General features: G+C 48.7%; 1 protein-coding gene across 4 annotated transcripts in view; it reads left to right on the plus strand.

The window, feature by feature from the left end:
* The window catches only part of ECE2 (endothelin converting enzyme 2), a 31,504-nt gene extending 13,838 nt beyond the window's left edge, over positions 1–17,666 (plus strand). Inside the window, exons 1-19 of one of the 4 annotated variants that reach the window (XM_081571252.1) lie at positions 3,500–3,653; positions 3,907–3,993; positions 4,348–4,483; positions 4,682–4,897; positions 5,349–5,473; positions 5,589–5,735; positions 5,885–5,950; positions 9,883–10,071; positions 10,761–10,903; positions 11,187–11,301; positions 12,618–12,728; positions 14,059–14,157; positions 14,258–14,335; positions 14,828–14,931; positions 15,109–15,219; positions 15,345–15,412; positions 15,620–15,810; positions 15,904–15,999; positions 16,683–17,666. In XM_081571252.1, the coding sequence (XP_081427378.1) occupies positions 3,615–3,653; positions 3,907–3,993; positions 4,348–4,483; positions 4,682–4,897; positions 5,349–5,473; positions 5,589–5,735; positions 5,885–5,950; positions 9,883–10,071; positions 10,761–10,903; positions 11,187–11,301; positions 12,618–12,728; positions 14,059–14,157; positions 14,258–14,335; positions 14,828–14,931; positions 15,109–15,219; positions 15,345–15,412; positions 15,620–15,810; positions 15,904–15,999; positions 16,683–16,859 (2,298 nt within the window). In that variant the 5' untranslated portion in view covers positions 3,500–3,614 and the 3' untranslated portion in view covers positions 16,860–17,666. Of the gene's footprint in view, positions 1–3,499; positions 3,654–3,906; positions 3,994–4,347; positions 4,484–4,681; positions 4,898–5,348; positions 5,474–5,588; positions 5,736–5,884; positions 5,951–9,882; positions 10,072–10,760; positions 10,904–11,186; positions 11,302–12,617; positions 12,729–14,058; positions 14,158–14,257; positions 14,336–14,827; positions 14,932–15,108; positions 15,220–15,344; positions 15,413–15,619; positions 15,811–15,903; positions 16,000–16,682 lie in introns of those variants that run through there. The other 3 variants (XM_081571250.1, XM_081571253.1, XM_081571251.1) reach the window with 3 other exon arrangements.
* The last annotated feature ends 9,907 nt before the right edge of the window (positions 17,667–27,573 follow it).

Below are 27,573 nucleotides of genomic sequence, written 5' to 3' on the forward strand. Positions count from 1 at the left end.
GATGTGTGTATTGATGTTTGATTTATTTAACAAGACCTTTACCCTTGGACATTGAATCCCCTCCCATTTTTTTGTGTGTGTTATTATAGATGGTGCTGAGATGAACATATGGTATAGGAGAAAAATGGCCCAAATATTTTGTAGCTCTTCCAATCAAGAAGTAGACTGTTTTTCTCCATCCCTAAATCTGTGCTTGATCATCTGACTTGCTTTCTCAGTAGGGACCTTAGCAAATTTGATGCCAGTAGAGGCTTGAAAAGTGTTTATGTACTGGGGATTGCCCGTTTTTGGTTGCTAGGAATCCTGATACCACCATATGAAGAAACCTGGGCTAGCTTCCTGGTGAAGGAGAGACCACACAGAGACTGGGCCTAGTCATCTCAGCTGAGGCCCAAACATGTAAATAAGGTCATTCAGCTAGACCATTCAGCTCCTGGTGAGCTGACCCAGACCTGAAGAACCACCCAATCAACCTACTGAACATGAAAAGTAATAAATGTGCTATTTTAATTCATTAAGTTTGGGCAGTCTGTTATTCATTCAAAGCTAACTGATACAAACATACTATAGATAATCATGCTGTAGATAACATGCTTATTTCCTAGAACAATTTCCTAGAATTCGACTTTCAAGGTCAAAACTTATGTACACACACCTGTTGATTCATATTGCCAAAAAGAGTGCATCAGTTTATAAGCCACCAGCAATATATGAAAATGCTCACTTTTCTCATCTTTGTCAACATTGGATACCAATGTGTGTTGTTATCGTCATGACTATACGGCTCTCATAAGTTAACACATAAAACATTTTCTATTCCCTCTCAATTCACAATAAATTTAGAGAAAAACTGACCTCATGAAATTAAACTTATAGGAAAATAAGAGCAGAAAATAGAGAGAAAAATAATAGAATGAGAGAATAAAACAGAGTCAAAGATTATAAACACGGAGGAAATAAAATAGAGTTATATAAAATAGAGGAATCTCCAAGCCTGTTATACATAGGGTACTTAACATGTAGTCAGTAATAGTTGTGAACCTGATAAACTATCTGGGTTATGAAAGAGGCATGGAAAGGAAATAGCCATTTAGGCCAAACCTAGTGAAACTGGAAATACTGTATATAGAGGTACCAGCCTCTTTCTTATGTGGTTGCATTTAATTCTCACAGCAATACACTGAGTAGAAACGATCCCACCTTGATGAAGAATGAAAGGTCAGAGCTTTCAAATAAAGATTATATACCTGATAAAGAATGGAGCCCAGATTTGAATCCAGGTATGTTTGGCTTGAAAACTATGTGCTTCCCCTTATTCTTCCAGAGAAGATGTGGCAGAAGACTAGCAACTAATGTTGGGAGGAAGTATGTACTCCTTTTGATTCATATTGCCAAGCTGCTCTCCAGAGAGGAGTCAGAGTGGCTGGGTTTGAATTTGAATTCCAGCTCTACTACTCACTAGCTGTGTATCTCAGGCTCTCTATGCCTCGGTTTCCTCACCTGCAAAATGGCTTCATAAGAGCCATGAGGATAAATGAGTGTGTTGATGTAAAAATACCTGGAACAGTGGCTGGCCGTGGTACAGTGCTATATAAGCTTGCTACTTACAGCATGGTATTACAACAGCCATGGGACTATTTCTATGAGTCTGTTGCTGAAAAGTCCTTATAAAGAAGTTTGCTTGTACTCACATGGCCATGTCATGGTGGGATTTTTCCATATGACAGGACTGACCCTGTGTCCATGTTTCCCTCCATCCAGGCTTGGGGGAAGTGGGAAAGAGGTCAGCAATGTGATGCCACATTGTTTTATTTCATTGAACATGAACTGCAGAGACTTGTCCCATGTGGACAGGAGAAGGCTGTACTGCTGCAGACCACAGCGTGGCTGGATGAGAAAGTTCCTTGCTCAGGAAACCCTTGATTAACCTAGAACCCATGTTCACATCTGGGAAACAGAACAGGCTTCCTCCAGCCATACAATTCTCATTTCCACCTACAGGATTTTAGTAATAACTACACCAACAATAATAATAGCAGCGAGAGTACCCTTTATGTGCCAGAAATTGTCCTAAGAATTTTACAAGTATTTCATTTAATTCTCACCACCATCCTTTGAAATAGGTACTATTCTTATTTCCATTTTACCAGAGAGGAAATTGAGCCTGGATCCAGAATCCTTCATCCTAACTACAACACTGTACTACCTCTTATTTGAGAACATGCAGTTTTGGGGTGAAAAATGCCAAAAGAAAGAAATCCAGCATTTTCTCAGTCATACATCATCTACCCTTTCTCAGCCACAAGAGCATTCCATGTTAGAGATGCTCACAGCAAGATGTTTGAGAACTGAGGTTAGAGTCAAGACACGGGTGTGGATTTGCTGCTATTCCAAGCCTTCTCAGGTCAAATCGAGAGAGGTGGGATGAGGATGAAGCACTTTTTAAAAATTTTTGTTTTTTTTTTTTAAAAAAACGACCAGACACTCTTCAGTGAAGCAGACTGCAACACCACCAGGGCTGATTAAGGAATGACAATATGGAAGGCAGATGGCAGATGCATAGACGCCACACTATTGCCTTTCAGTTAAATATTGCTTGGTGTTTTTTTTTTTTCCTTGTAAACCTCCCAAATAAAGTGGTTTGCTTTTCTCAAGTTAGAAGTGTTAGCTTGTCTTTTCTTTAAATATCTGTGCATGGCTGTTTTTTTCCCTGCCGATTTGTCACCATCTGTAACCCTCCCTTTGTGAGATGATCTGATGACAAGAATTATCTTGGAGAGTAAAAGTGCAGTCTTGAAGCAACGTGTAAGGGGGGAACTCAGAGTGTGGGCTGTGTGTGTATGCTGCCCAAGCACTTTTTGTGTGTATGTGCGTGTGTGCGTTGAATGTGTGTCCAGAACCTCAGGGTAGAATACATGTTGTCTCTGGGTGCCTGGTAAGTGTATATCTTTTGTGTGAATATGCAGTCTGTGAGTGGTGCTGTGTGTGTGTGTTTGTGGACCGTGTGCTGGGCTGAGTGCCTACCTGTGTACTTTGGGTCTATGTGCTCCCTGTATAGATATGATGCTGACACCCTGAATGTGGGTCACCTCGGGCATGCTGCTCTGGGTGTGTTGGCTGAAGAGGGGCAGTGCGGACAGCTGGGGGAAGACGTTCCCCTGAGAGCGTCATTTCTCAAAGGTGTTTGAAGGGGATGGGGAGGGCCTGCAATTTGGGGGACTAGGCAGGGTTTTGGGTCTGGGTCAAAGAAACGTAAATTACCAGAGGCTTGCAAGAGGTAGTGCTGGGATGGGGTGCTGACCACAAAGTGGGGAGGGAGACTCGGAGTTTCTGGCGGGCGGGTGGCTCTGGCTGGGTGCAGCTCTGTGGGGCGGGCCGCGGGCACCGGGAGCGAGGACCCTGCGCCTGGCGGATGGCGGGGCGCGGCCGGCGCGCTCCTCCCTTCCCCCACCCTCTACCCGGAGCGCCGCGCCGCGGGGGAAGGGGGGCGCCGGTAGGCGGGGGCGGCGGCGATGGCGGGCGGCGGCGGCGGGGCCCGGCCCGGGGCCGAGGCCACGGCCTGGGCAAAGGCCAGCCGCCGGGAGCCCTAAGGTGCCGCCGGCCCCGACTCCACCATGAGCGTCGCGCTGCAGGAGCTGGGCGGCGGCGGCAACGTGAGTGCGGGCCCCGGGCTCCTGGGGAGAGGATCGGGGGTGGGAGGAGCTGAGGGGCCCGCGGCGTTGGGAAGCGGCTCCGGCTCGCGGACTAACTTGACGGGCGGGGGTCGGAGGGACCTAGGCCGGCTGGAGGGAAGGGGCCCCGCACTTGAGGCAGGAGGGGCCCGGCCGGGCGAGGGGCGCCGGGGCAGGGCCGTGGGCGCGCAGCCCTCTCTGCCTCACCTGGGTCGGCGCCCCGACTGTCTGGCAGATGGTGGAGTACAAACGCGCCACGCTGCGGAATGAAGACGCTCCCGAGACCCCCGTAGAGGGCGGGGCCTCCCCGGACGCCATGGAGGTGGGCAAGGGGGTCCTCCCTGTCTCACCAGGCCCCCTAGCCCTGGCATGACGCCCGGCATACCCAGGAGCTGCTCTCTGGGTTGCCCTGGAGGGTCACCTACCCCCACCTCAGCTCCATCTCTGGCCTCTGCTATAGGACTATGGTGAGGCGACTCTAAGCCATGACGTTGCACAAAACAGGCTCAGGGCTCAACCAGCCTGCCTCATTGCCCCTGTGCCCCAAGTTAACCCTGTTAGCAGTCTTTGCTCCATGGCTCTGGAAACTGCCTGGGCTTTCACCCTCCGGGAGGACTTCTGTGATCCGATCGCCCAACTGCAGCTTGCTAGCTCGAGGTCCTCCTCTGTTCCCCAGGTGGGATTCCGGAAGAGGACCAGACGCCTCTTGGGGTTGCACACCCAGCTGGAGCTGGTCTTGGCTGGTGTCTCTCTACTGCTGGCTGCCGTGCTTCTGGGTTGCTTCGTGGCCCTGGGGGTCCAGTACCACAGAGGTAGGTACTCCCACTCCTGTCACTATCCCTCCTAGCTGTGGGGACTCTGGAGGCTGCTGGGGGAAGACTTCTGCCAGCTGTCCTCTGGCCTCCCAACCTCCCTGTTGTCATGGCCCCTTGCAAAGCATTTGCCTCTCCCAGACCAACTGACTGTCCCCTACCCTCCCCACACCCCACCCCTCATGTCCCCTGTCACAGACCCATCCCACAGCACTTGCCTCACAGAGGCCTGCATTCGAGTGGCTGGGAAAATCCTGGAGTCCCTGGACCGTGGAGTGAGCCCCTGTGAGGACTTCTACCAGTTCTCCTGCGGAGGCTGGATTCGGAGAAACCCTCTGCCTGATGGGCGTTCTCGCTGGAACACCTTCAACAGTCTCTGGGACCAGAATCAAGCCATCCTGAAGCACCTGCTTGGTGAGTGGGCCCACCAGGGAAGCGTTGTATCAGGTATGTGCCTCGTGCCCAACACAGGGCTTGGCACTTAGTAGATACTCAATAAATGTCCAGGAATGAATAAGGGGATGACTGCCAGCCCTTCTGGGATAGGAGACGCGGACACTGGGGGCTCCTGAAGGGTGGAGATGGGTTGAGAGAGCAGATCTTGGAGGAGAGTGAAGGAACTTCTCTCTGAGCACTGGAGCACCGCTGAGGGGTAGCAGACACCAGGGAATCTGTTGGGCTTAGAGATCTAGAGTCTCCCTGGACAGGGGAGAGGAAGCTCAGCTCTGCTGTGGTTGACAGTCTTCCCACGTCTACATTAGGAGCAGTGCCCCCTTGAGAAGGCAAGGAGAGGGATCAAGCCAGGGTCTGGACCCCTCTCAGCAGTTAGCATGGTTGCCACCCGGACCTGTGTTCTCTCTGACAGAAAACACCACCTTCAACTCTAGCAGTGAAGCTGAACGGAAGACGCAGCGCTTCTACCTCTCCTGCTTACAGGTGGAGCGCATCGAGGAGCTGGGTGCCCAGCCTCTGCGAGACCTCATTGACAAGGTAGGCTCCTGGGGTAGGCTGTGGGCAGGGGAGCAAGACAGGCCTTGGGAGAGGATGTGGCCCCAGAGAGCTTCGGGGGCCTTGTGCCAGAGGTGCCACCATGGTCTCCACTCAGATTGGTGGCTGGAACGTTACGGGGCCCTGGGACCAGGACAACTTCATGGAGGTGCTGAAGGCAGTAGCAGGGACGTATAGGGCCACCCCCTTCTTTACTGTCTACGTCAGTGCCGACTCTAAGAGTTCCAACAGCAATGTTATCCAGGTACTGGGCTGGGGAAGGGTGGGGAGGGACTTACGGACTATTTGCTGAGGCCACACTCCCTTCCCCTGTGATGGGCTGGCTGGGGTGGCCTCCCTGCACAAGAGTCTAGATTTCAGGGGGAGGGCTCACTGCTTACCTTGCTATTGCAGGTGGACCAGTCTGGGCTCTTTCTACCCTCTCGAGATTACTACCTAAACAGGACCGCCAATGAGAAAGTAAGGAGGATCCTCAGAATATCTACCCGACACCCCTATTGAGCTGGTCTGATCCCTGTTTACTTTTCCCTTTGCTCAGGGTCAGAGTGGGGAAGGTGAGCCTATCCTGTCTCCTGTGAGCCAACCACCCTTCCTTCTTTTTTTTTTCTTTTCTTTTAATTTATTTATTTTTGGCTCCACTGTGTGCGCATGCAAGATCTTAGTTCCCCAACCAGGGACTGAACTCGCGCCCACTCCCCCCAACACCCCAACTCCCCCTACCTCTGCACCCCGCCCTGTGCAGTGGAAGCTCAGAATCTTGACAACTGGACTGCCAGGGAAGTCCCCTCTTCTTCTTTCTCCCCTCCCTGCATTCTTCCCTCCCTCCTTTCTTCTCTTTCCTACCTCCTTTCTTCTTCTCTTCTTTCCTTCTTTCCTTTCTCTTACTCTTCCAGGAAACACTACTTATAGGCACCCACTGTGAGATGTACATTTCAAAGCCTCTGTCACAGGATGCTTTCAGTACAGATGGGTTCATGGGCCTAGATAGCTGAGAGCAAAGCTCACAACAGGGGCCTCTAGGGCTCAGGCAAGATCCAGCAGCTGGAGAAGTTTTCCTAAGGAGGTTCCATTTGAGCCAGGCCCTGCAGAATATCTGGGGCTGGGTGAGCGCATGCTCAGAGTTTAAACAAAAGTGTCGAAGACGGAAAAGCTAAGGTGTTTTTGGACCACAGGAAGGGGTCCAGTTTAGCAAAGTGCAGAGCTCAAAGCAGATGCGAGACTGGAAAGGTGGGTAGGGACTAGTTATGGAGGGGACCTGCAGTGCCACACTGAGTTTACTGTATAGGCCCCAGAGAGCCGTTGCATGCTCTGGAGCAGGCAGGGACTGCCCCAGTGAGCAGTGTTTTGGGAAGGCAGTTTGGCTGGGTATGAAAAGTAGATGCAAGATAGGGAGCCTGGAGATCAGTTACTCAAAAATGTCTGCAGTACTCCAGACTCTGAGTCTCTGAGGACCCAAAGGAAGGAAGTGGCAGAGGGAAAATCAGGAAGGGGAGGATGCAAGAGACATGCCTGTGTGCTAAGTGGCTTCAGTCATGTCTGACTCTTTGTGACCCTGTGGACTGTAGCCCACCAGGCTCCTCTGTTCATGGGATTCTCCAGACAAGAATACTGGAGTGGGTAGCCATTTCCTTCTCTAGGGGATCTTCCCAACCAAGGGATCGAACCCTCAGTATCCTGCATTGGCAGGTGGGTTCTTTACCACTAGCGTCACCTGGGAAGCCCCACAAGAGATATAACTAAGTCCAAATCATGAATTGTTAATGCCTGGATGTTAGAAGAGAGGAAAGGAAGGAGGAAGAGATAGAGATAGTTGAGGCTATGTGCCAGAATGATGGTATGATGGAGTGGTCCTTAGAGAATCTGGGGTACTTACACGGACAACCAATTTCAAGCACATTGTGGGTCAGGTATTGCTATCACAAGAAAAGACAGACTTTGAAGTCAGACCTTGATTTTAATCCCAGCTTGGCAGCTTGGTGCAAGTTGATGAAGGTCTCTGAGGCTGTTTCTTCTTCTGAAAAATGGGGATCATAGCATCTACCTCATAGTGTGCTTGGCGGCAGCAGGAGGATGCAGGTATATGATTCTGCATGTGGCAGACACTCAAAGTAGGAGCTGCCTGTTTCAACAATGTGAGTGTGAGGGAGCTGGGCACCATCTCTCTGGAGAGGTCAACAGGCAAGTATGAAAGTTGAGTGGGGTCCTGAAGAGAGTACAGGCCTGGAGGGAGCCGAAGGCTTGAAGAGCTTCTCCTTAAAAGCCTAGACAAAGGCTTTGGAGAAGTGAGAGAGAGGGCAAGACTGGAGACTAGAAAGAAGGAGATCCTTGTATTTCAAGAGGCAGAGGGAGGAAGAGAGACTTCTATAGAGCAAGGCAACCAGGAAGGGCTTTGTCCTTCTTCCATTTGCCCCCAAACACTTACCAAGCATCCCTCAGACCCTCCACTAGCATGTGGTGAACAAGACACTACCATTCAGTGGAGGAGAAGGCAGGAAACAGGACGCACACAGTTGTCCTATGTACAGTTGCTGGTAGAGGAGAAGTGTGGCGATCTGAGAGTCTTTTAACAGAAAGCCAGCCTGGTCCTAGGGTGAGGGTAGGCTGTGGAAAAGAGAGAGAGAGTCCTAGGCAAAGGAAACGGCTGATGCAAAAGCTCTGAGAGGGGACAGGGTATGTCTTGTTGACAGATTAGAGAGGGGAGTAGGAGGGGAGAGTGGACCAAGTCCTTCTGGACAGGTTGGTAGAGTCCTGTCATACATAAACACTATAGGTCAAGTTTAACATTGATCCCAAAAGAAATAGAAAGAGAATCTCAGAAGTGGGGAGTGGTGTGAACAGATTTGTGGTTTTCATATCACCTGAGTCAGAGGAGGAAGGAATTTTGGGAATTCAGGAGAAAACTGCATGGTCGACTCAGCTTTTAGTGTGTTACCGGTTGTCTTGAGTAGGAAGTCTGTGCCTGCATCTTGGGGAAGCTGCAGCACCAGAGGTTTCTTATCCTATCTGCAGAGTTCAGGAAAGCCTCAAAGGTAAGTCTTGGGACTTCCCTGGTGATCCAGTGGTTAGGACTCCGTGCTTCCAATGCCAGGGGCCCAGATAAGATCTTGAAAGCTGCGTGGTATGGCCAATAAATAAATAAATAAAAGTAAGGCTTAAGCAGAAAGTAAGGAGGTAGGGAGAGAGGGAAGGGGAGGGGTTGGCAAGATCACTGGTTGAACCAACCATCCCCCTTAGTAGCTGGGATGACTGGAATTGGTACTCAGACTTCTTCTGACATCAGCAGCCAGGAAGAGGGGAGGTGGGAAAAAGGAGATACTTCGAAGTACAGAGAATGGAAGAAGAGATGGCCTTTGGCCCTTAAAGGAGCCCAGGGTGGGGCAAAAGTGAAAGTGGTCCCTGGGAGGGCAGGATGTCCACAGGAAGTCAGTGCTGAGCAGGGCTGAGGGTCTGTGTACAGGATTTCATCTGTCAGTCAACAATATTTACTGACCACCTACAATGTGCCAGATGCTGTGCTAGAGCCTGAGAACACAGTGGAGAACAGAGCAAACAGCCCCTGCCCCTGTGCAGCTCAAGTGCCCGCAGGGGCTGAGGCGACGTGAGTTTGTTCTGAGCCCAGGCAGTGCTGGGGCTGGGGCTCTGGAGTCATCGAGCCTGGGCCACATTTGGACACTGCCACCGGCTTGTTTATGGTATGAGTCAGGAAGTCATGTTATCTGTAAAATGGAACCTAGTACTCACTTTATGGGGTTGCCTGGGCTCTGGTGGCAGGGGAGATAGGAGAGATATGTAAAGCCCCAGCAGAGAATTTGATACATGTACATACATGGAGACACTACATATTTTTTCTCTGTGTTTTCCTCTGCCTTGGAGGCCAGAAGGGAAGGCAGCAAGTCTGAAGCCTGGCAGGAGGGAGGTAGAAGGGAATTGAAGCCGAATGTGGACCAAATTCCTCCATAGGGTCCACCCAGCTGTTAAGTGAAGGCACGTGGTCACTGGTGGGCTGGGAAAAGCAGAAGGGCTTCAGGAAATGAGAAGGGCAGAGTGGTATGGGAAGCAGGTCCACCCATTGGACAGATCCTATTATGTGCTAGGTCCTTTTCCAGGCCCTTGGGATACAGTGGTAAATACGCCACTGTAACCTGGAATGGTGCTCTCCTGGAATTTACCTTTTTCTTGGGGAAACATGATGAACAAGGGCACAAATAAATAAAAAAGATCCTAGCAGACAGCAATCAGCAGTATGGCAGAAATGATGAGGGTCATCTAGGAGAGCTTCTCTGAGGAAGGTCCACAGAAGAGACGGTGGGCAGAGGTAGCAGCCAGAACAGTCCTCTCGGCCTTGGGCAGGACTTGTTGCTGGGCTCTGAGGATGACTTGGGCCCCAACAGGTGCTTACTGCCTACCTGGACTACATGGAGGAGCTGGGGATGCTGCTGGGCGGACAGCCAGCCTCCACGCGGGAGCAGATGCGGCAGGTGCTGGAGCTGGAGATACAACTGGCCAACATCACGGTGCCCCAGGACCAGCGGCGGGACGAGGAGAAGATCTACCACAAGATGAGCATCGCGGAGCTGCAGGTGGGGCAGGCAGGGAACTGACACCGCTGGAAGGGGTCAGCCCCCAGCCCAGGCCACCCAGCTCCCTGTAGTGCTGTCTATCTGAGACAGCCAGTCCTCTCCTCATTTCCTTGCTGTTTCTGAGCTTCCCAGCTGTACCGTTGCTATCCTGGAAGGAAAAATAGCGTCCATTTTAGGGCACCCCCACTGGGCCATCCTTTGGTCCCTTTCATGTTGCCTGGGGATGCATAGAGGGATTATGTTAAAAATCTGTGACAACTTGTACAAGATGCCCACAAAACAGAAGAGAAATGGAAGCATCTCCTGGAGGGCCCTTTGTGCGCCAGGCATCAACCTCTTAGTCGTTGGATTGTGGAGAAGTTGGGTAAGGGGGATTCTGGAGGAGAGGCCAGGTATGTAGGGACCCTGTGTGGTGTCTGAGGAGTTGATCCAACTGTTTGAAAAATATTTGAAAATCTGTAGCCCAACTAAATATCATAGATGGTGGTTTTCCTTGTATAATAAGTGACTGGGTGCCCAGATTGAAGCACACGTAGGCCTAAAAATGGGTTTATTTTAGGAAGGGACCACCAAGCAGCTAGTAGCTGTTGCTGTGGTGATGGAAAGGGCTCCCAGTTCCAGTGTACCAGTAGGGGAGGGGTCTGCCGAAAGCCAAGGGGGCAGGGAGGCTTGAGACTTTTTGCTTACAGGCCCTGGCGCCCTCCATGGACTGGCTGGAGTTTCTGTCCTTCTTGCTGTCACCACTGGAGCTGGGTGATTCTGAGCCTGTGGTGGTGTATGGGACGGATTATTTGCAGCAGGTGTCGGAACTCATCAACCGCACAGAGCCAAGGTTGGGGGGAGCCCACGGTGTCAGGGGTGGGGTTCAGGGCTCTGTGCAGGCTATTCTTCTAGGCTGGGGCCTCAGGGGGCCTACTGTGGTCTCTGTTCCCATACCTTGCTCCACCCCGACTTTTACAGGCAGGTGTGTGGTCCCAGGATCAGAGAGAGGGATTCTGGGAGAACACCCATGAATGACTCTAAGGGACTCCTGTTATCTGCATGTTAGTAGAACTGGTTTGGGGGGCGGAAATTGTTCCTGCCTTTATCTTATGTTCTGGTCACTTGCATACCAGTGTCCTGAACAATTATCTGATCTGGAACCTGGTACAGAAAACAACTTCAAGCCTGGACCACCGCTTTGAGTCTGCACAAGAGAAGCTGCTGGAGACTCTCTATGGCACCAAGAAGGTGGGTTTTCTGACTCTGCTCCCACCTTCTAATCCAGTCAGGCTGATGCTTCACACTCCCTGTGTGTCAGACACCATTTAATTTACATGTGGAGCACACAATTGAGAATCAAGCTAACTTAAGTTCCAGTCCAAACTCCTCCATTTCTTGGCCTATGGGACCTTGAGCATATCTCCACCATCATTTTGACTCTTCATTTCTGGGTTGGAAAAACAGAAATTTCTTGTGGGGTTGTTATGAGGACTGAATTCACATAAGTGAAGTACTTACCAGTACACACTATGTGTAGGCACTCAACTTTGATAATGAGAGTGAAGAAGAAAATGATTAAGTGCAGTTCTCAGTTTCAAGAAGCCCTGTTAAGTGGGGGAAGGAGTTATGTAAACAGACATTATATTCTAGGATGCTCACGCTGAATGAAAGACCTTCTTTGTGCTGTAGGACAGAGGTGGGGTAGCACATTTTACCTGAGGAGTGGAGTAATGGAAGAGAGAAGGGCATTCCAGGCTGAAGGAGTAGGATGTGCAGATTCCCAGAGGCCAGGAGGAGTGTGGTGGTGTTGCCTGTGTTCTAGCATGACTTTGAGGACAGGGCACCTGAGAGACTGAGGGTGGTGAGGCTGGCCTGGGGTGATCCATAGAGGGATCTGAATGCTGTACCTAGGAAGCCTGGCCTGACTTCTTTCAGGGATGGAGAACCTCGGACAGTTTTAAGCAGGGGTGTAACTGGTTGGATTTATATGTTAGGTCATCTTTCTGCAGCTAAATGGAAGACAGATGGTGGGGAGTGACAGGGGACAGGGATGAGAATGGAGTTGGAGTGTCTAGTTAGGAGGCCCCTGAAATCTTCAGACAAGAGATGATAGTGTTATAGGGCAGGGAAGTGGCAAAGGGTGGATGGAGGAGATGATTAAGAAGCAGAGTTAGAATCTGGTGATAGACTGAATGTGGAGGTAGGGAGATGGAGGAAGCTGGTGACTCCCTGGTTTCTGGCATGTGGGACTGACTGGATGTAAGACTGAGAAGTACAGCTGAGTAAGAAACATCTGGACCCCAGTGGGCCTCTGAGAAACTAAGAGGAGGAGAGTGCTGAGAATATAGTGGGCACCATACATGCACCTCCTGAAGTTTCACTGCTGGAGTTGGCATGCTTTGCAGTATTGCTCTTCATTTTCCCTGGAGTCTGAGGGAGAGATAGCACCCCAAACCCAGGGCTCTGATGTGTGGAGCTAAGAGGGGCTGGCCCCAGAGACAGAGAAAGACCCTCAGACTGGAGGGCAGAGCAATCTCTGGGGGACCTGTACTTTCTGCTTCCAGTCCTGCACACCGAGGTGGCAGACCTGCATCTCCAACACCGATGACGCACTTGGCTTTGCTCTGGGCTCCCTCTTTGTGAAGGCCACATTTGACCGGCAGAGCAAGGAAATTGTGAGTCTTCCAGGTCCTTCCAACACTACCCTTCATTTTAGTTAAAATTCACTGCCTCTATTTGTATGTACATAAAGGGAAGAAAGGCTTCCCAGGTGGCTCAGTGATAAAGAATCCACCTGCCAATGCAGGAGATGCAGGTTTGATCCCTGGGTCAGGAAGATCCCCTGGAGAAGAAAGCAGCAACTTACTCCATTATTCTTGCTTGAGAAAGCCCATAGACAGAGGAGCCTGGCGGGTGTCCCTGAGATCACAAAGAGTTGGGCACGACTTCAGGACTAAATAACTACAACAGGGAAAAAACTGGGAGGAAATTTATGGTGATTACTTTTGATGGTTGGGGTTATGAGGGATTTTTTTTTTTTTTACTTTTATAAGTTTTCTGTATTCTCCAAGTTTTCTACAATGAGTGATATTAGCTCTATAATTAGAAAAATAATATTTATTTATAAGGAGATGATAATGTTTGTGCTTCAGATATTACCTACAAGGATGTAAGTGGCAGTGTTGTTTATAATAGGCAAAAGTGTATCCTTTGTCCCTGTCCAGCCTAGTGCCCCATACCTGTTCTTCCAGACTCTTGAAATAAGGCTGAGCATCTGGAGAGGATGAGAAAGAAACATGATTTTTTATTACTTACAAAGATGTAAGTGGCAGTGTTGTTTATAATAGGCAAAAATGACAACAGCTTTAATGTCCAATATAGAGGACAGGAAAAACAAATTGTGACTAGGATGGATTATAAGGCAGCATTAGATGATTGTTAAGTGAAAAAAAGTTTATTTTATATATATATATGTTGCACAACATCATTCTATATTATATATGAATATCCCATCAGGGAAAGACACTAGAAATAGGTAATCAAAATGTTTAGAAGGAGTTATCTCTGAGAGATAGGATTTTGTTTTTTGGCCATGCCGTGTCACGCAGGATGACCAGGGATCGAAACCGTGCCCTTTGCATTGGGAGTGCATAGTCTTAAAGTGAGGTCCCTGAGGGAAAGGGGTTTTGAGTAATCTATTTTCTTTGACTCCTCTCAGTTTTCCAGTTTTCTACTATTAATGCCTGCCTTTCACAATCAGATAAAAATCAAAGCACCATGTTAAATTATAATGTTAATTCAGTTAACTTATCAGTTTTTTTGATTCATTAGGAAAAAACCATCACAGTCCCAGTGCTTTCACAAATCATGTTTCTTTCTCATCCTCTCCGGATGCTCAGCCCTATTTCAAGAGTCTGGAAGGACAGGGATGGGGCACTAGGGTGAACAGGGACAAAGGATGCATTAATGCGTGTGGGAGGCCGACTTGTGCACCTTCCCTCCCAGGCAGAGGGGATGATCAGCGAGATCCGGACCGCCTTTGAGGAGGCTCTGGGACAGTTGGTTTGGATGGATGAGAAGACCCGACAGGCGGCCAAGGAGAAAGTGAGCAGTGGCCAGGGTTGGGGCGCCATCTTGAGGTGAGGATGGAGAATACAGTTTTGGGGGGGTCTGGGGAGGGAAATCCTTATCTTGGTCTCTTCAGGCAGATGCCATCTATGATATGATTGGTTTCCCGGACTTCATCCTGGAGCCCAAAGAGCTGGATGATGTTTATGATGGGGTGAGTACCTGCCTATGAGTACTGAACCTTAGCTCTGTGGGGGGAGGGGGGGTTGGGCATAGGACTCAAGTACTGCGAGTACAAGAGGTGCTTGTCGGTTCCTTTCAGAAGCAGTGCTTGTTGGTTCCTTTTGCTGGCTCTGTGCCAGGCTGCAGGCTGGACAGCAGCAGAATGCAGTGTTTACAAATAGAGTTTTGCAGCCAAATCTGTTTCTACCCAACTGTAACCTTGGACAAGTTGGTCATCTGTAAAAGGGGGTCCTGTTAGCACCTACCTGGCAAGATTGTTGTGATAATCAAAGGAGACAGTATATAAAAAAATAAAGTACTTGCAAAATAATATTGACAAGTTATTATTTGTTAGCTATTTTACACCCATTTTACAGCTGAAGAAACTGAGGCTCAGTAAGGTGCTAACTAGTAGCCAAACTGGGACTATTATCTTCTCTAACGTGTTCTCTCGCTTGTTTTCTACTTCTTACCATTCCCATAGTATGAAGTGTCTGAAGATTCCTTCTTCCAGAACATGTTGAATTTGTACAACTTTTCTGCTAAGGTGATGGCTGACCAGCTCCGCAAACCTCCTAGCCGAGACCAGTAAGAATGGGGGCTGCCAACACTTGGGGCAGCAGGAGAGGTGGGGGAAGTTTTCAGAGCAGACGGAAGGGGATGGTAAGATGGATCCCAAATGAGGCACCAGGTTCTGGTAGGATGTAGGTCAGGCTGCTGCACATCAGGAGATTCAGGCTCCGTCTCAGCTTCTCCCTCCCCCAGGTGGAGCATGACACCGCAGACAGTGAACGCCTACTACCTTCCAACCAAGAATGAAATCGTCTTCCCTGCTGGCATCCTGCAGGCCCCCTTCTACGCTTGCAACCACCCCAAGTGTGTCTGAGGCAGGAGGGACTGGGTGCTGGGGCCTGGGCCTGTGGGTGAGCTGGGAGCAGGGCTGGAGTTGAGATCGAGGTGTCCCTCCACCATGTCCTCACTCAACATTCCTCACCTCCCAGGGCCCTGAACTTCGGTGGCATCGGCGTGGTGATGGGCCACGAGTTGACACATGCCTTTGATGACCAAGGTAGAGGTCCATGCAGTTGTGTCCTCCAGCCTAGAATTGCTCATGGCTCCTGTAAAACCTTGGGATGTTGGGAGCAGGCCCCATGGACCCTGGCCAGGAGGGGGGCGCGCGGGGGGAGGGATCTGTGGATGAGAGCCAATGGGGGCACTGGTGCCCCCAAGGGTTGAGTTCTGGTCTCAGTAGGATGCAAAGGTTAGTTCTCCTCAGGGCGCGAGTATGACAAGGAAGGGAACCTGCGGCCATGGTGGCAGAATGAGTCATTGGCAGCCTTCCGGAACCACACAGCCTGCATAGAGGAGCAGTACAGCCAGTACCACGTCAACGGGGAGAAGCTCAACGGGCGCCAGACGCTGGGGGAGAACATTGCTGACAATGGGGGGCTTAAGGCTGCCTACAACGTGAGTGGCCCTCTGAGGGCTAAGGCTCACCTGTTCTGGGGGCGGGGGCAGGGCAGGCCCCAACACACTTGCCACCCCTGTTCCCAACCCCAGGCTTACAAAGCATGGCTAAGAAAGCATGGGGAGGAGCAGCAGCTGCCAGCTGTGGGACTCACCAACCACCAGCTCTTCTTTGTGGGATTTGCCCAGGTACTGTCCTTCTGGGAGGCCAGGGGTCTTCCCTTCTCCCGCTACCTCCCAGGCATGTCATTAGAAGTCTGGGGCCTGCAGGAAAAGGGACTGGGAAATGGGGCTGAAATGGGAGTGTGGAAAGTGGTCTGGGAGGGCCTCATGGTCAGCCTCCTGAGGGGCCCACAAAAGCATGTGAGGAGGCCGGAGGAGGGAGGTTTCAGGAGGCTTTTGCAGATCTCGAAGGGCAGGGGGTAGGGAGCAGGATTGATCTTCATGATGCTCCTGTGAGGTGGCTGTGGAGGAGGAAGCTCGGGGACAGAGTGACTCGTCCAGGGGTACCCAGGAAGACAGTAAGTGGCAGACTCAGCAAGGTCTCCAGGTACTTTGCACTACGGCAGGCAGTATCCGGGGCTGGAATTCTTCCCCTCAGACATGTCCATCCTGGGCAGCCCTGTGTCCAGGCAGCTTTGAAAGGCCTTCGAGGAATTTCAGAGAGCAGGGGCCTTCTCCTCCCTTGGTGCTCATAGCAAGGCCCTGGGGCTGAGATGCTGGCTAAGCCCTCTTCTGTGTCCCCGAGGCCTCCTGAGCCAAGGGGCTGGGGTGGTGATGCCATGTGTCCCTGGGATGGCTCTGCTGCAGCTGGGGCAGGGGCCTCGCCCACACTAGACACTCTGTGTCCCCGTGTCTGTCCTGGCCTGCAGGTGTGGTGCTCGGTCCGCACACCCGAGAGCTCTCACGAGGGGCTGGTGACCGACCCCCACAGCCCTGCCCGCTTCCGCGTGCTGGGCACTCTCTCCAACTCCCGTGACTTCCTGCGGCACTTCGGCTGCCCTGTCGGCTCCCCCATGAACTCAGGGCAGCTTTGTGAGGTGTGGTAGACCTGGGTCAGGGGAGAAATGGCCAGCTTGGTTGCCGGAGCCTGGGGTAGCTTGCCCAGCCAGGCTGTCTGCTCTGGGGTTGAGGGAAGGCACATGCCAGCTGGGCTGTGTCCTGCCCCTCCACACCACAGGTGTGACATGAGTCCTAGTCCCTCCTCGGCCACCACATCGTGCCTCTGCCTTGGGGGTGCCCCTGCCTCCAGCAGAGTCCCCACAATTCACTGTGATGTTCTTCTGTGTCACCCTGTCTGGAGGAGGCCTGGGCAGGGGGCACCAGCTCCCACAAGAAGGGGTCCACCTCTTTAGGTCCCAAGCTCAGTGGGTTTGGTGGCCATAGGGCCTCTTGTGCCTGCTGACCATGCAGGGCCCGGCAGGTGTGCCTCCCACACATCTCCCCAAGGCTCACTCACTGCTCCGTCGGGTATAGATGGAGCTCCTTTCAGCCCTGCCTCCAGGGGTGACCCTTATTCCATGTTCCTTGTGCTACTGCTCCTAATGTTGCTGCCAGCCCTCTCTGACAGACCCCCTGTGCTCAGCTCTTAGTGGAAGCCCAACAGCCTTTACAAACCTTGCTGCTGCCTCCCAGGGTCCCTGGGCTCAGCGGGGATGTGTGTACATGTCAGGGATGCTAGTCCCTGCATCTTGGGGGTACAAGTCTTAGGGGGTGACTGATTCTCCCTGGACCAAGCAGCAAAGCAGATAGAGTAGGAAGAGTGAAGGACAGAGTCTATTTTTACAGGAAAGGGGGTGGGGAGGGAGTGGTCTTGGCCCTGGAGGACCCTGTGCCAATAAATAGACACGCATCAGTAAGTCTGTCTCTTCCTTCAGTCCTGTTTTCATTTACTCATTCCACCAGTATTTATTGAATACCTGCTGTATGCCAGGTACTCTTCTAGGCACTCATTTATTCACTCACCAGACACAGGGGACTGAAAATTGAAACCCCAAAAAGACAAAAAGGTAGGATGGACGAATGGCACGAAGTTGAGCCTGGCGGAAGAGCACAGTCTCCACTTACTGGTGGCCATGTACCTCCCCTGGCTGATCTATAGCTGGAAGGGTCTGCCGTGGCCCCCATGGAGGCGTGTAGCTGGGCCTGACACTGAGTCTGGGTAACAACTTGGCCAGGGTCGGCTTGGAAGATGGGTGGCCCTTACCCTGCAGTGGAAGGCAGCCCTGGCCAAGGTAGCACTTCACTCCCTGCAGCTTGGAGCACCAGCCTTTGCTTGTGATGAGAAGATATGCGTTTCTCCATGTCCTCAAAGGCTTGGCATTCCTGAGAGTCACTCATCCCACCTACACATACTCATCAAGCCCTACCGGATGCCAGGCACAGAGCCCGCAGGTTTGGTGGCCACAGAGCCTGTCACCCTCCAGAACAAGTGAGGGAAATGGAGCATGCATGGAATACCTCTGTATTCCAGGCACTTCTGCTAGGTGACTCATTACTTTCTTCATTCATTTATAAATTTATAGATTTATAAGTATTGGGTTGGCCAAAAAGTTGGTTTGGAGTTTTTGTGACATCTTACAGAAAAACCCAAGTGAACTTTTTGGTCAACCCAATCTATTGATTACCAATAATGTGGCAGGCACTGGTGATGCCAAGATGAAGATGATTCCTTCCCTCAGGTGACTCTTCTTCTGTTGACACTTTCACCTTCATGAACTCATCTGATCCTCACAGCAACATATGCTACACGTGCTCCAGTTTCCATTTTACAGATCTAACCATAATCACTTCACTGTAGTCAGAGACCTGGATTGAAATTGAAGCTCTGACAGCTATATGAGCTTCAGCCTGTCCCCTAACCTCTAAGAGCCTGTTTCTTTATCTGTAAAATGAGAACCAGAGCAAAACAGTGGAAAGAGTCCAATATCAATTCTCTTTACAATATAGTGTTCCCTAAAGTGTAAGTACAAGTGGGTTTATTAAATTAGGAAAGGTAAGAGTGAAGCTTTGTTAATGATTGATGTGGGGTTCCTGGTCATGTGTCCTGCATGCTGTATCCTGTCCCAACATCAGACTGTCCCCATAAAGAGCTGTCTGTGGGTCTCTATCAAGTGACTTGGATATGTGGCTGCCCACCAAGGGAAGGAAGGCGCTATCTCCTTGGGGAAAGGGCTTGGGAACTCTTAATATCAAGGGAAGGCATGGCTTGAGTCTCTGCTCTGAGAACACAACTCTAGGAGGGGTGGCAGAGTGGACTGGAAAGAGGAGAGCTGTCACATCTGGAAGCCTGGTTCTGGCTCCAGCTCTGCCACCTGCAATTGTGACACCAGACATGGTTTATCCCCTCTTCAGATCTCAGTAATCTTGGCAGTCTGTAAAATAAGTGGATTGGATGAGATGATCTCAGAGGCCTAGATCAGCTTTAATGTTTCAAGAAGTGGCTTCATGGGCTTAGCAAGTTCTGGAACTATTAAGAACTGGCTTATGAAGTTTGGATGTTGCACAGAGAATGGGATTTATATTGTCCGTGTCATGATAGAGGAGACAGGCTTGGTATCATAAAGCCTTGCCCTTCCCTTGATACTTGATTTCAAAGTCTAGCTTAGAATGCTGACCAGCTGGCCACTGTGGCATTAAAACTCCATATTTGCAAAAGGTCAGCGTGTCAAATAATGATAATAAGCAGAAGCCCTAATTTAGCAAGTCTCTTTTTTGCTTAAGTCTGTACTAAACACTTTAAAAATATCACCTCGTTAAACTCCCACAGCTTACAAGGAGGTTCTATCACTGTCTCTATCTTACAAGTAGAGAAACTAAGGAAAAAAATTATGTAACTTCCAAAGTCAGCTAAGATACACTGCATTAAAGTCAAATTTAGAACTCAGATGCTCTTAATCACCACCATTTAGTCCTCTAAGTCATGACAGAGTTGAGACTCAAGCATATGTATCTTCTATCTTCTGGGCAATTTCATCATGCTTCCAAGTGAGGCTGTTACCAGCAGGTGCATTTCCATGGCACCCAGCTCACTCAAGCCAGGTACATATGACAACCAGGGAGCTACAGGAAACCCAAGCACATGTTGAAAGTAAGTGAGGCAGCACTGTTTGTTGAGCACTCTGCAGGTGCTTGGTTCCAGAGGCAAGGCAAGGTGAACATCAAGTGACAGATGTAACCTTCACCCTTAGTAGCCTGCCAAGCTGACAAATACCCATCTGTAATATGCTTTGGTGTGTTAAAGCAGAAGGAGGAATAAAGGGTGGGGCTCCTCAGTGGGTACATGACAGCAGTTATTAGTTAAGGTGCTGGGCCATACCCTACACCGTCCCATGGAAGTTGGACTAATTTCAATGCACAGTACAGTAACATGCCAGACAACATAATTTCATACCTGGAGGTACTCTGGAAATGTCACATTGGAAGAGAGTCGCCCATTAAATAAGCACAGTGTCAGTAGGCCTATCCTGACTCACAAGTGGAGACTCCTGAGTTTCCCAGTGCTGAGCTCTGGGCTCCAAAGAGACTCCCAGTGGGCCATTATCATATACAAAGATACAAAGATGACCATTATCATATACAAAGATGAAGATGAATGCAAAGCCATTCGGTCATTCACTTATTTAACAAATACTTGTCAAGGCCTACCACAAGCCAGGTATTAGGCTGGGTGCTAGGGGTACAAAGATGAATAAGACACAGTTCCTGTTCTAAGAGCTCAGAGTGGAATGAGGGAGAGGTAGGTACCAAGCAACGTAGGAACACAGGGAAGAAACTGATAACTTGAAAGAACAGGAAAGGCTTCCTACACAGGTGATACTGAGCTGGAGTACAGAGGATGGGAAAATTTGCTAGCTAAAAACAGTAATGAGCAGGGGACTTCCCTGGTGGTCCAGTGGCTAAGAATCTTCATTCCAATGCAGGGGACACGGGTGCAATCTCTGGTCGGGGAATTAAGATCCCACATGCCACATGGCAACTAAGCCTGCATGCCACAACAAAGACCCAGTGCAGCCGAAAGTAAATAACTGAATAAATTTTTAAAATAAAAAACGGTGAAGGGCATTCCATGCAGAAGGAACAGCAAAGTGAAAAGGCTGATCCAGCTCAAAGGGGCAGAGCATGTTCAGAAATAGTAAAATGTTTAGGCTGATCAGAAGGAGGTAGGTGAAAGGGGCATAATAAAGAGGTTGTAACAGAAGAAGAGAAGTTGTAACAGTCATCATGAAAAAGAGGGGATTGTAACAACTCCTTTCAGTCCCGGGAATTAATGGTAGGAAGGGCTACAATGCAATCTGACTTTGAAAAATATCACACAAAGAAAGTAGCAGCCCAGTGGAAACAGTGCAAGGGTGTGTCCTGTCTGGAGCATTTCTAGTGTTACACAAATGATGCTTTGGGTTGAATGATTTTCAGAGCCTCCATAAGAGGTGTAGTTCTACAGCTCAGGCCATAAGTTTGGGGGAAGCATGGCTGGTCAGTGGGTGCAATTTGAAGGAAGGTGGTGGGAAGGGAAAGGTGATGGGGCTTGACTGGAGAGCAGTTTGGTCACAAGGCTGGGAGTCCAGCCAAATGGTAGGAAGGAGTGCTTCTGGGGGAGCAATTTGACTGAAATGAAGCTTGAGGCAGGTCATCCATGTATCATCAAGCCTTGAGAATAATTGCGGGGACATTTGCATTTGGCCAGAAAGGTTTGGGGCTTGAGTGCTTGGAGGTAGGGGGCAAGGGGCAGCCCTGCAAATCCGAAGAAGCTGGAAAATAATAAGTGCCCTTGCTCCAGTTGCCAGGCAACTAGCAGACACTTTATATACATTGTCTTATTTTAGTCTCATAAAAACTTATGAGGGAGATACTTAATTACTCACATTTCATAGAAGAAGAAACCAGAGAGGTTAGGAAGCTTGCCCAAATATCACAGCTGGTAAAGGGCAGAATTTGGTATTTGTTCTTTTTTTTCAGCTCACAATATACTTTATTCAATGACCTAAGTCATGGGCTTATTTCCATGTTAGTACATGTTTTTGTGAAAGGCTGTATGCTGTTCCATTACACAGATGCACCATAATTAATGCACTAGTTCCCTATTGTTTTCCATTTTTTGCTTCTGACTGGGTCTTTTTAACTTTTTGTTTTATATTGGAATATAGCCAATCAACAATGTTGAGATAGTTTCAGGTGGATAGCAAAGGGACTCAGCCATATATGGTTTTATTATTTTTAAAAAATATTTATTTATTTTTCAGGCCATGCCACATGGCATGTGGGAGTCTACTTTCCCAGCCAGGGATCAAACCCACACCCCCTGCATTTGAAGCATGGAGTCTTAACTACTGAACCACCAAAGAAGTCCAGAATTTGGTTTTAAATACCAGGTCTATCCTCTCTAAAGCTTATGTTCTCCTACTCATCCTCAAATTTTTTATTTTGAAACATTAAAATTTTTTTTTGAAACATTTTAAACAGAAAAAACAGTTGAAATAAAGTACAAAAAACATTCCTATACTCTTCATCTGGAGTCATCAGCTGTTAACAGCCTGTGCTTTATGCCACAACATCACCCCATCTCCTCTAAGGTAATCGTGGGGATATGATTGGTATAAAAGACAAAATTTGAGATCCGACAGAAGGAAGTCATGGAAATAGGAAAGATTTAGGAGAAATATCTCTATAGTGACTGAAGAAAGCATGACAAAACATGGACATCTTGAAGCCATAGAAGAGGCAGAATAGCTGTGTGTGTGTGTGTGTGTGTCTGTTCACTCAGTCGTGTCTGACTTTTTGCGGGCCCCATAGATTGTAACCTGTTAATTTCTCTGCCCATGGGATTTTCCAGGCAAGAATACTGGAGTGGGTTGCCATTTCCTATTCCAGGAGATTTTTCCAACTCAGGGATGAAACCCGTGTCTCTTGCATATACTGTATTGGGAGTCAGATTCTTTACCACTAGTCCAGTTCAGTCACTCAGTCGTGTCCGACTTGGCGACCCCATGGATTACAGCATGCCAGGCCTCCCTGTCCATCACCAACTCTCGGAGTTTACCCAAACCCATGTCCATCGAGTTAGTGATCCCATCCAACCATCTCATCCTCTGTCGTCCCCTTCTCCTCCTGCTCCCAATCCTTCCCAGCATTAGGGTCTTTTCCAATGAGTCAGCTCTTCGCATGAGGTGGCCAAAGTATTGGAGTTTCAGCTTCAACATCAGTTCAGTCGCTCAATCGTGTTCGACTCTTTGCGACCCCATGAATTGCAGCACGCCATGCCTCTGCCCATCACCAGCTCCCGAAGTCTACCCAAACCCATGTCCATCGAGTTGGTGATGCCATCCAACCATCTCATCCTGTGTCGTCCTCTTCTCCTCCTGCCCCCAATCCTACCCAGCATTAGGGTCTTTTCCAATGAGTCAACTCTTCACATGAGGTGGCCAAGTATTGGAGTTTCAGCTTCAACATCAGTCCTTCCAATGAACACCCAGGATTGATCTCTTTTAGGATGGATTGATTGGATCTCCTTGCAGTCCAAGGGACTCTCAAGAGTCTTCTACAACACCACAAATCAAAAGCATCAATTCTGCGGTGCTCAGCTTTCTTCACTGTCCAACTCTCACATCCATACATGACCACTGGAAAAACCATAGCCTTGACTAGATGGACTTTTGTTGGCAAAGTAATGTCTCTGCTTTTAAATACACTATCTAGGTTGGTCATAACCTTCCTTCCAAGGAGTAAGTGTCTTTTAATTTCATGGCTGCAGTCACCATCAGCAGTGATTTTGGAGCCCAAAAAAATAAAGTCTGACACTGTTTCCACTGTTTCCCCATCTACTTCCCATGAAGTGATGGGCCAGATGCCATGATCTTAGTTTTCTGAACGTTGAGCTTTAAGCCAACTTTTTCACTCTCCTCTTTCACTTTCATCAAGAGGCTCTTTAGTTCTTCTTCACTTTCTGCCATAAGGGTGGTGTCATCTGCATATCTGAGGTTATTGATATTTCTCCAAGAAATCTTGATTCCAGCTTGTGCTTCTTCCAGCCCAGAGTTTCTCATGATGTACTCTGCATATAAGTTAAATAAGCAGGGTGACAATATACAGCCTTGACGTACTCCTTTTCCTGTTTGGAACCAGTCTGTTGTTCCATGTCCAGTTCTAACTGTTGCTTCCTGACCTGCATACAAGTTTCTCAGGAGACAGATCAGATGGTCTGGTATTCCCATCTCTTTCAGAATTTTCCACAGTTTATTGTGATCCACACAGTCAAAGGCTTTGGCATAGTCAATAAAGCAGAAATAGATGTTTTTCTGGAACTCTCTTGCTTTTTCGATGATCCAGCGGATGTTGGCAATTTGATCTCTGGTTCCTCTGCCTTTTCTAAAACCAGCTTGAACATCTAGAAGTTCAGGTTCACGTATTGCTGAAGCCTGGCTTGGAGAATTTTGAGCATTACTTTACTAGCATGTGAGATGAGTGCAATTGTGTGGTAGTTTGAGCATTCTTTGGCATTGCCTTTCTTTGGGATTGGAATGAAAACTGACCTTTTCCAGTCCTGTGGCCACTGCTGAATTTTCCAGATTTGCTGGCATATTGAGTGCAGCACTTTCACAGCATCATCTTTGAGGATTTGAAATAGCTCAACTGGAATTCCATCACCTCCACTAGCTTTGTTCATAGTGATGCTTTCTAAGGCCCACTTGACTTCACATTCCAGGATGTCTGGCTCTAGGTGACTGATCACAGCATCGTGATTATCTGGGTCGTGAAGATCTTTTTTGTACAGTTCTTCTGTGTATTCTTGCCACCTCTTCTTAATATCTTCTGCTTCTGTTAGGTCCATACCATTTCTGTCCTTTATCGAGCCCATCTTTGCATGAAATGTTCGCTTGGTATCTCTAATTTTCTTGAAGAGATCTCTAGTCTTTCCCAATCTGTTGTTTTCCTCTATTTCTTTGCATTGATCACTGAGGAAGGCTTTCTTATCTCTCCTTGCTATTCTTTGGAACTCTGCATTCTCTTTCCTCTTCTCCTTTGCTTTTTGCTTCTCTTCTTTTCCCAGCTATTTGTAAGGCCTCGTCAGACAGCCATTTTGCTTTTTTGCATTTCTTTTCCATGGGGATGGTCTTGATCCCTGACTCCTGTACAATGTCACGAACCTCTGTCCATAGTTCATCAGGCACTCTGTCTATCAGATCTAGTCCCTTAAATCGATTTGTCACCTCCACTGTATAATCATAAGGGATTTGATTTAGGTCATACCTGAATGGTCTAGTGGTTTTCCCTACTTTCTTCAATTTAAGTCTGAATTTGGCAATAAGGAGTTCATGATCTGAGCCACAGTCTGCTCCCGGTCTTGTTTTTGCTGACTGTATAGAGCTTCTCCATCTTTGGCTGCAAAGAATATAATCAATCTGATTTCGGTGTTGACCATCTGGTGATGTCCATCTGTAGAGTCTTCTCTTGTGTTGTTGGAAGAGGGTGTTTGCTATGACCAGTGTGTTCTCTTGCCAAAACTCTATTAGCCTTTGCCCTGCTTCATTCTGTACTCCAAGGCCAAATTTGCCTGTTATGCCAGGTGTTTCCTGACTTCCTACTTTTGCATTCCAGTCCCCTATCATGAAAAGGACATCTTTTTTGGGTGTTAGTTCTAAAAGGTCTTGTAGGTCTTCATAGAACCGTTCAAGTTCAGCTTCTTCAGCATTACTGGTCAGGGCATAGACTTGGACTACTGTGATATTGAATGGTTTGCCTTGGAAGCGAACAGAGATCATTCTGTCGTTTTTGAGATTGCATCCAAGTACTGCATTTCAGACTCTTTTGTTGACCATGATGGCTACTCCATTTCTTCTAAGGGATTCCTGCCCACAGTAGTAGATATAATGGCCATCTGAGTTAAATTCACCCCTTCCAGTCCATCTTAGTTCACTGATTCCTAGAATGTCAACATTCACTCTTGCCATCTCCTGTTTGACCACTTCCAGTTTGCATTGATTCATGGACCTAACATTCCAGCTTCCTATGCAATATTGCTCTTTACAGCATCAGAGTTTGCTTCTATCACCAGTCACATCCACAGCTGGGTACCGTTTTTGCTTTGGCTCCATCCCATCATTCTTTCTGAGTTATTTCTCCACTGATCTCCAGTAGCATACTGGGCACCTACCAACCTGGGGAGTTCATCTTTCAGTGTCCTATCTTTTCGCCTTTTCATCCTTTTTACGGGGTTCTCAAGGCAAGAATACTGAAGTGGTTTGCCATGCCCTTCTCCAGTGGACCACATTCTGTCAGACTTCTCCACCATGACTCATCCGTCTTGGGTGGCCCCACACAGCATGGCTTAGTTTCATTGAGATAGACAAGGCTGTGGTCTGTGTGATCAGATTAGCTAGTTTTCTGTAGTTATAGTTTCAGTGTGTCTGCCCTCTGATGCCCTCTCGCAACACCTACCACTATGCATCACCGAATTTCTGTCAGCACACAAGGGCTGGGGCAGACACTGGTGATGGAAGGTCATCCCCAAAATCCAAACACTGAGTAGATAAGAACAACAGCTTTTAAAATGGGCATCAGACCTTTACGTCGACATCTATACAAATAGTTAGCCAACATTCATTCAATGCTAACTGTGCTGACCAGGTTTTTTTTTTTTTTTTTTTTAAACACTTCTGCATTTTTTTTAATAACTCAGAATCCATAAATAAGACTCCAGGCCAAATGGTGAGTGTTCCCACAAGATGAAGGGGAGCAGAGTTACTTCCTTGTTTCTCACCTTCCAGATACATACACAGAGGCCTAAGAGAACTTTGAGGTTTGCAGAGAAGAACTTTTGAGATTTGCCTGAAACACTCAAGAATTTGGGAGATTGAAAGATCGAGTTTCATTCCTGATTCTCTTACTTACTACATAATTTTCTCTGTAAAATGAGCACAATCCTACCAAACTCAAAAGGTTGTGAGAACAATATATATCATTTAAAATAAGACCTGACACAAACAGTGTCGGCCACATCCCTCCTAAGTCATAACAGGGAGAGAAAGACCAAAAGACAGATGGAGGACAAAGACTTTATCTTCTTCCGTTTTTAGCTTCAGAACTTCGCCTTAGGGCATAGGACTGGATGTATTTTTTTCTACTCCATCTGGCTCCGCAGGTGGATTTCAGATGGTATTCACATCTTCACGGTAATATCACAGCACTATTCTTAAATGGGTGATGATGGTGATGGTGATTTAGTCGCTAAGTCGTGTCCGACTCTTGCCACCCCATGGACTGTAGCTCGCCAGGCTCCTCTGTCCACGGGATTTTCCAGGCAGTAATTCTAGAGTGAGTTGCCATTTCCTTCTTCAACGGGAGAGGAATGTTATTAGGTGAATATGCCACTGGGCTAGACACATTACACAGACTGCAATCAAGAGTCCAGTACTTCAAGAATCCCGTCCATTTGTCCCGCCACGCAGCTAACGGGGTGTCACTGTGGGTACTACTCACACTGCGGCCTCGGCTCACAACCAGTTCAACTCCTACTGCAGCGAGCGCCCCCGAATCCAAAACAGCTTTCGGGAAACTCCAGGTCCGAGCCGCTGGGGCTCCTATGGCGCGTGGGAAGGTGGGAATTGTAGTTTTCTCACGGCTCTGGAGAACGAGGTCGGCGGACGGGGACTCCCAGGCCGCGAGGGTGGGTGGGTCGCCGCGGAGTTTCCGGTTGCAGGCGGGCTTTGGAGGCGGGGTGCCGGGGCGACGCACGCAAGGACACCTGGGAAACGGGGCGGTGCGCGC

The sequence above is a fragment of the Giraffa tippelskirchi genome, chromosome 2, assembly GCF_054371585.1.
Source record: "Giraffa tippelskirchi isolate mGirTip1 chromosome 2, T2T-mGirTip1v1.2.pri, whole genome shotgun sequence".
NCBI classification, from domain to species: Eukaryota; Metazoa; Chordata; class Mammalia; order Artiodactyla; family Giraffidae; genus Giraffa; species Giraffa tippelskirchi.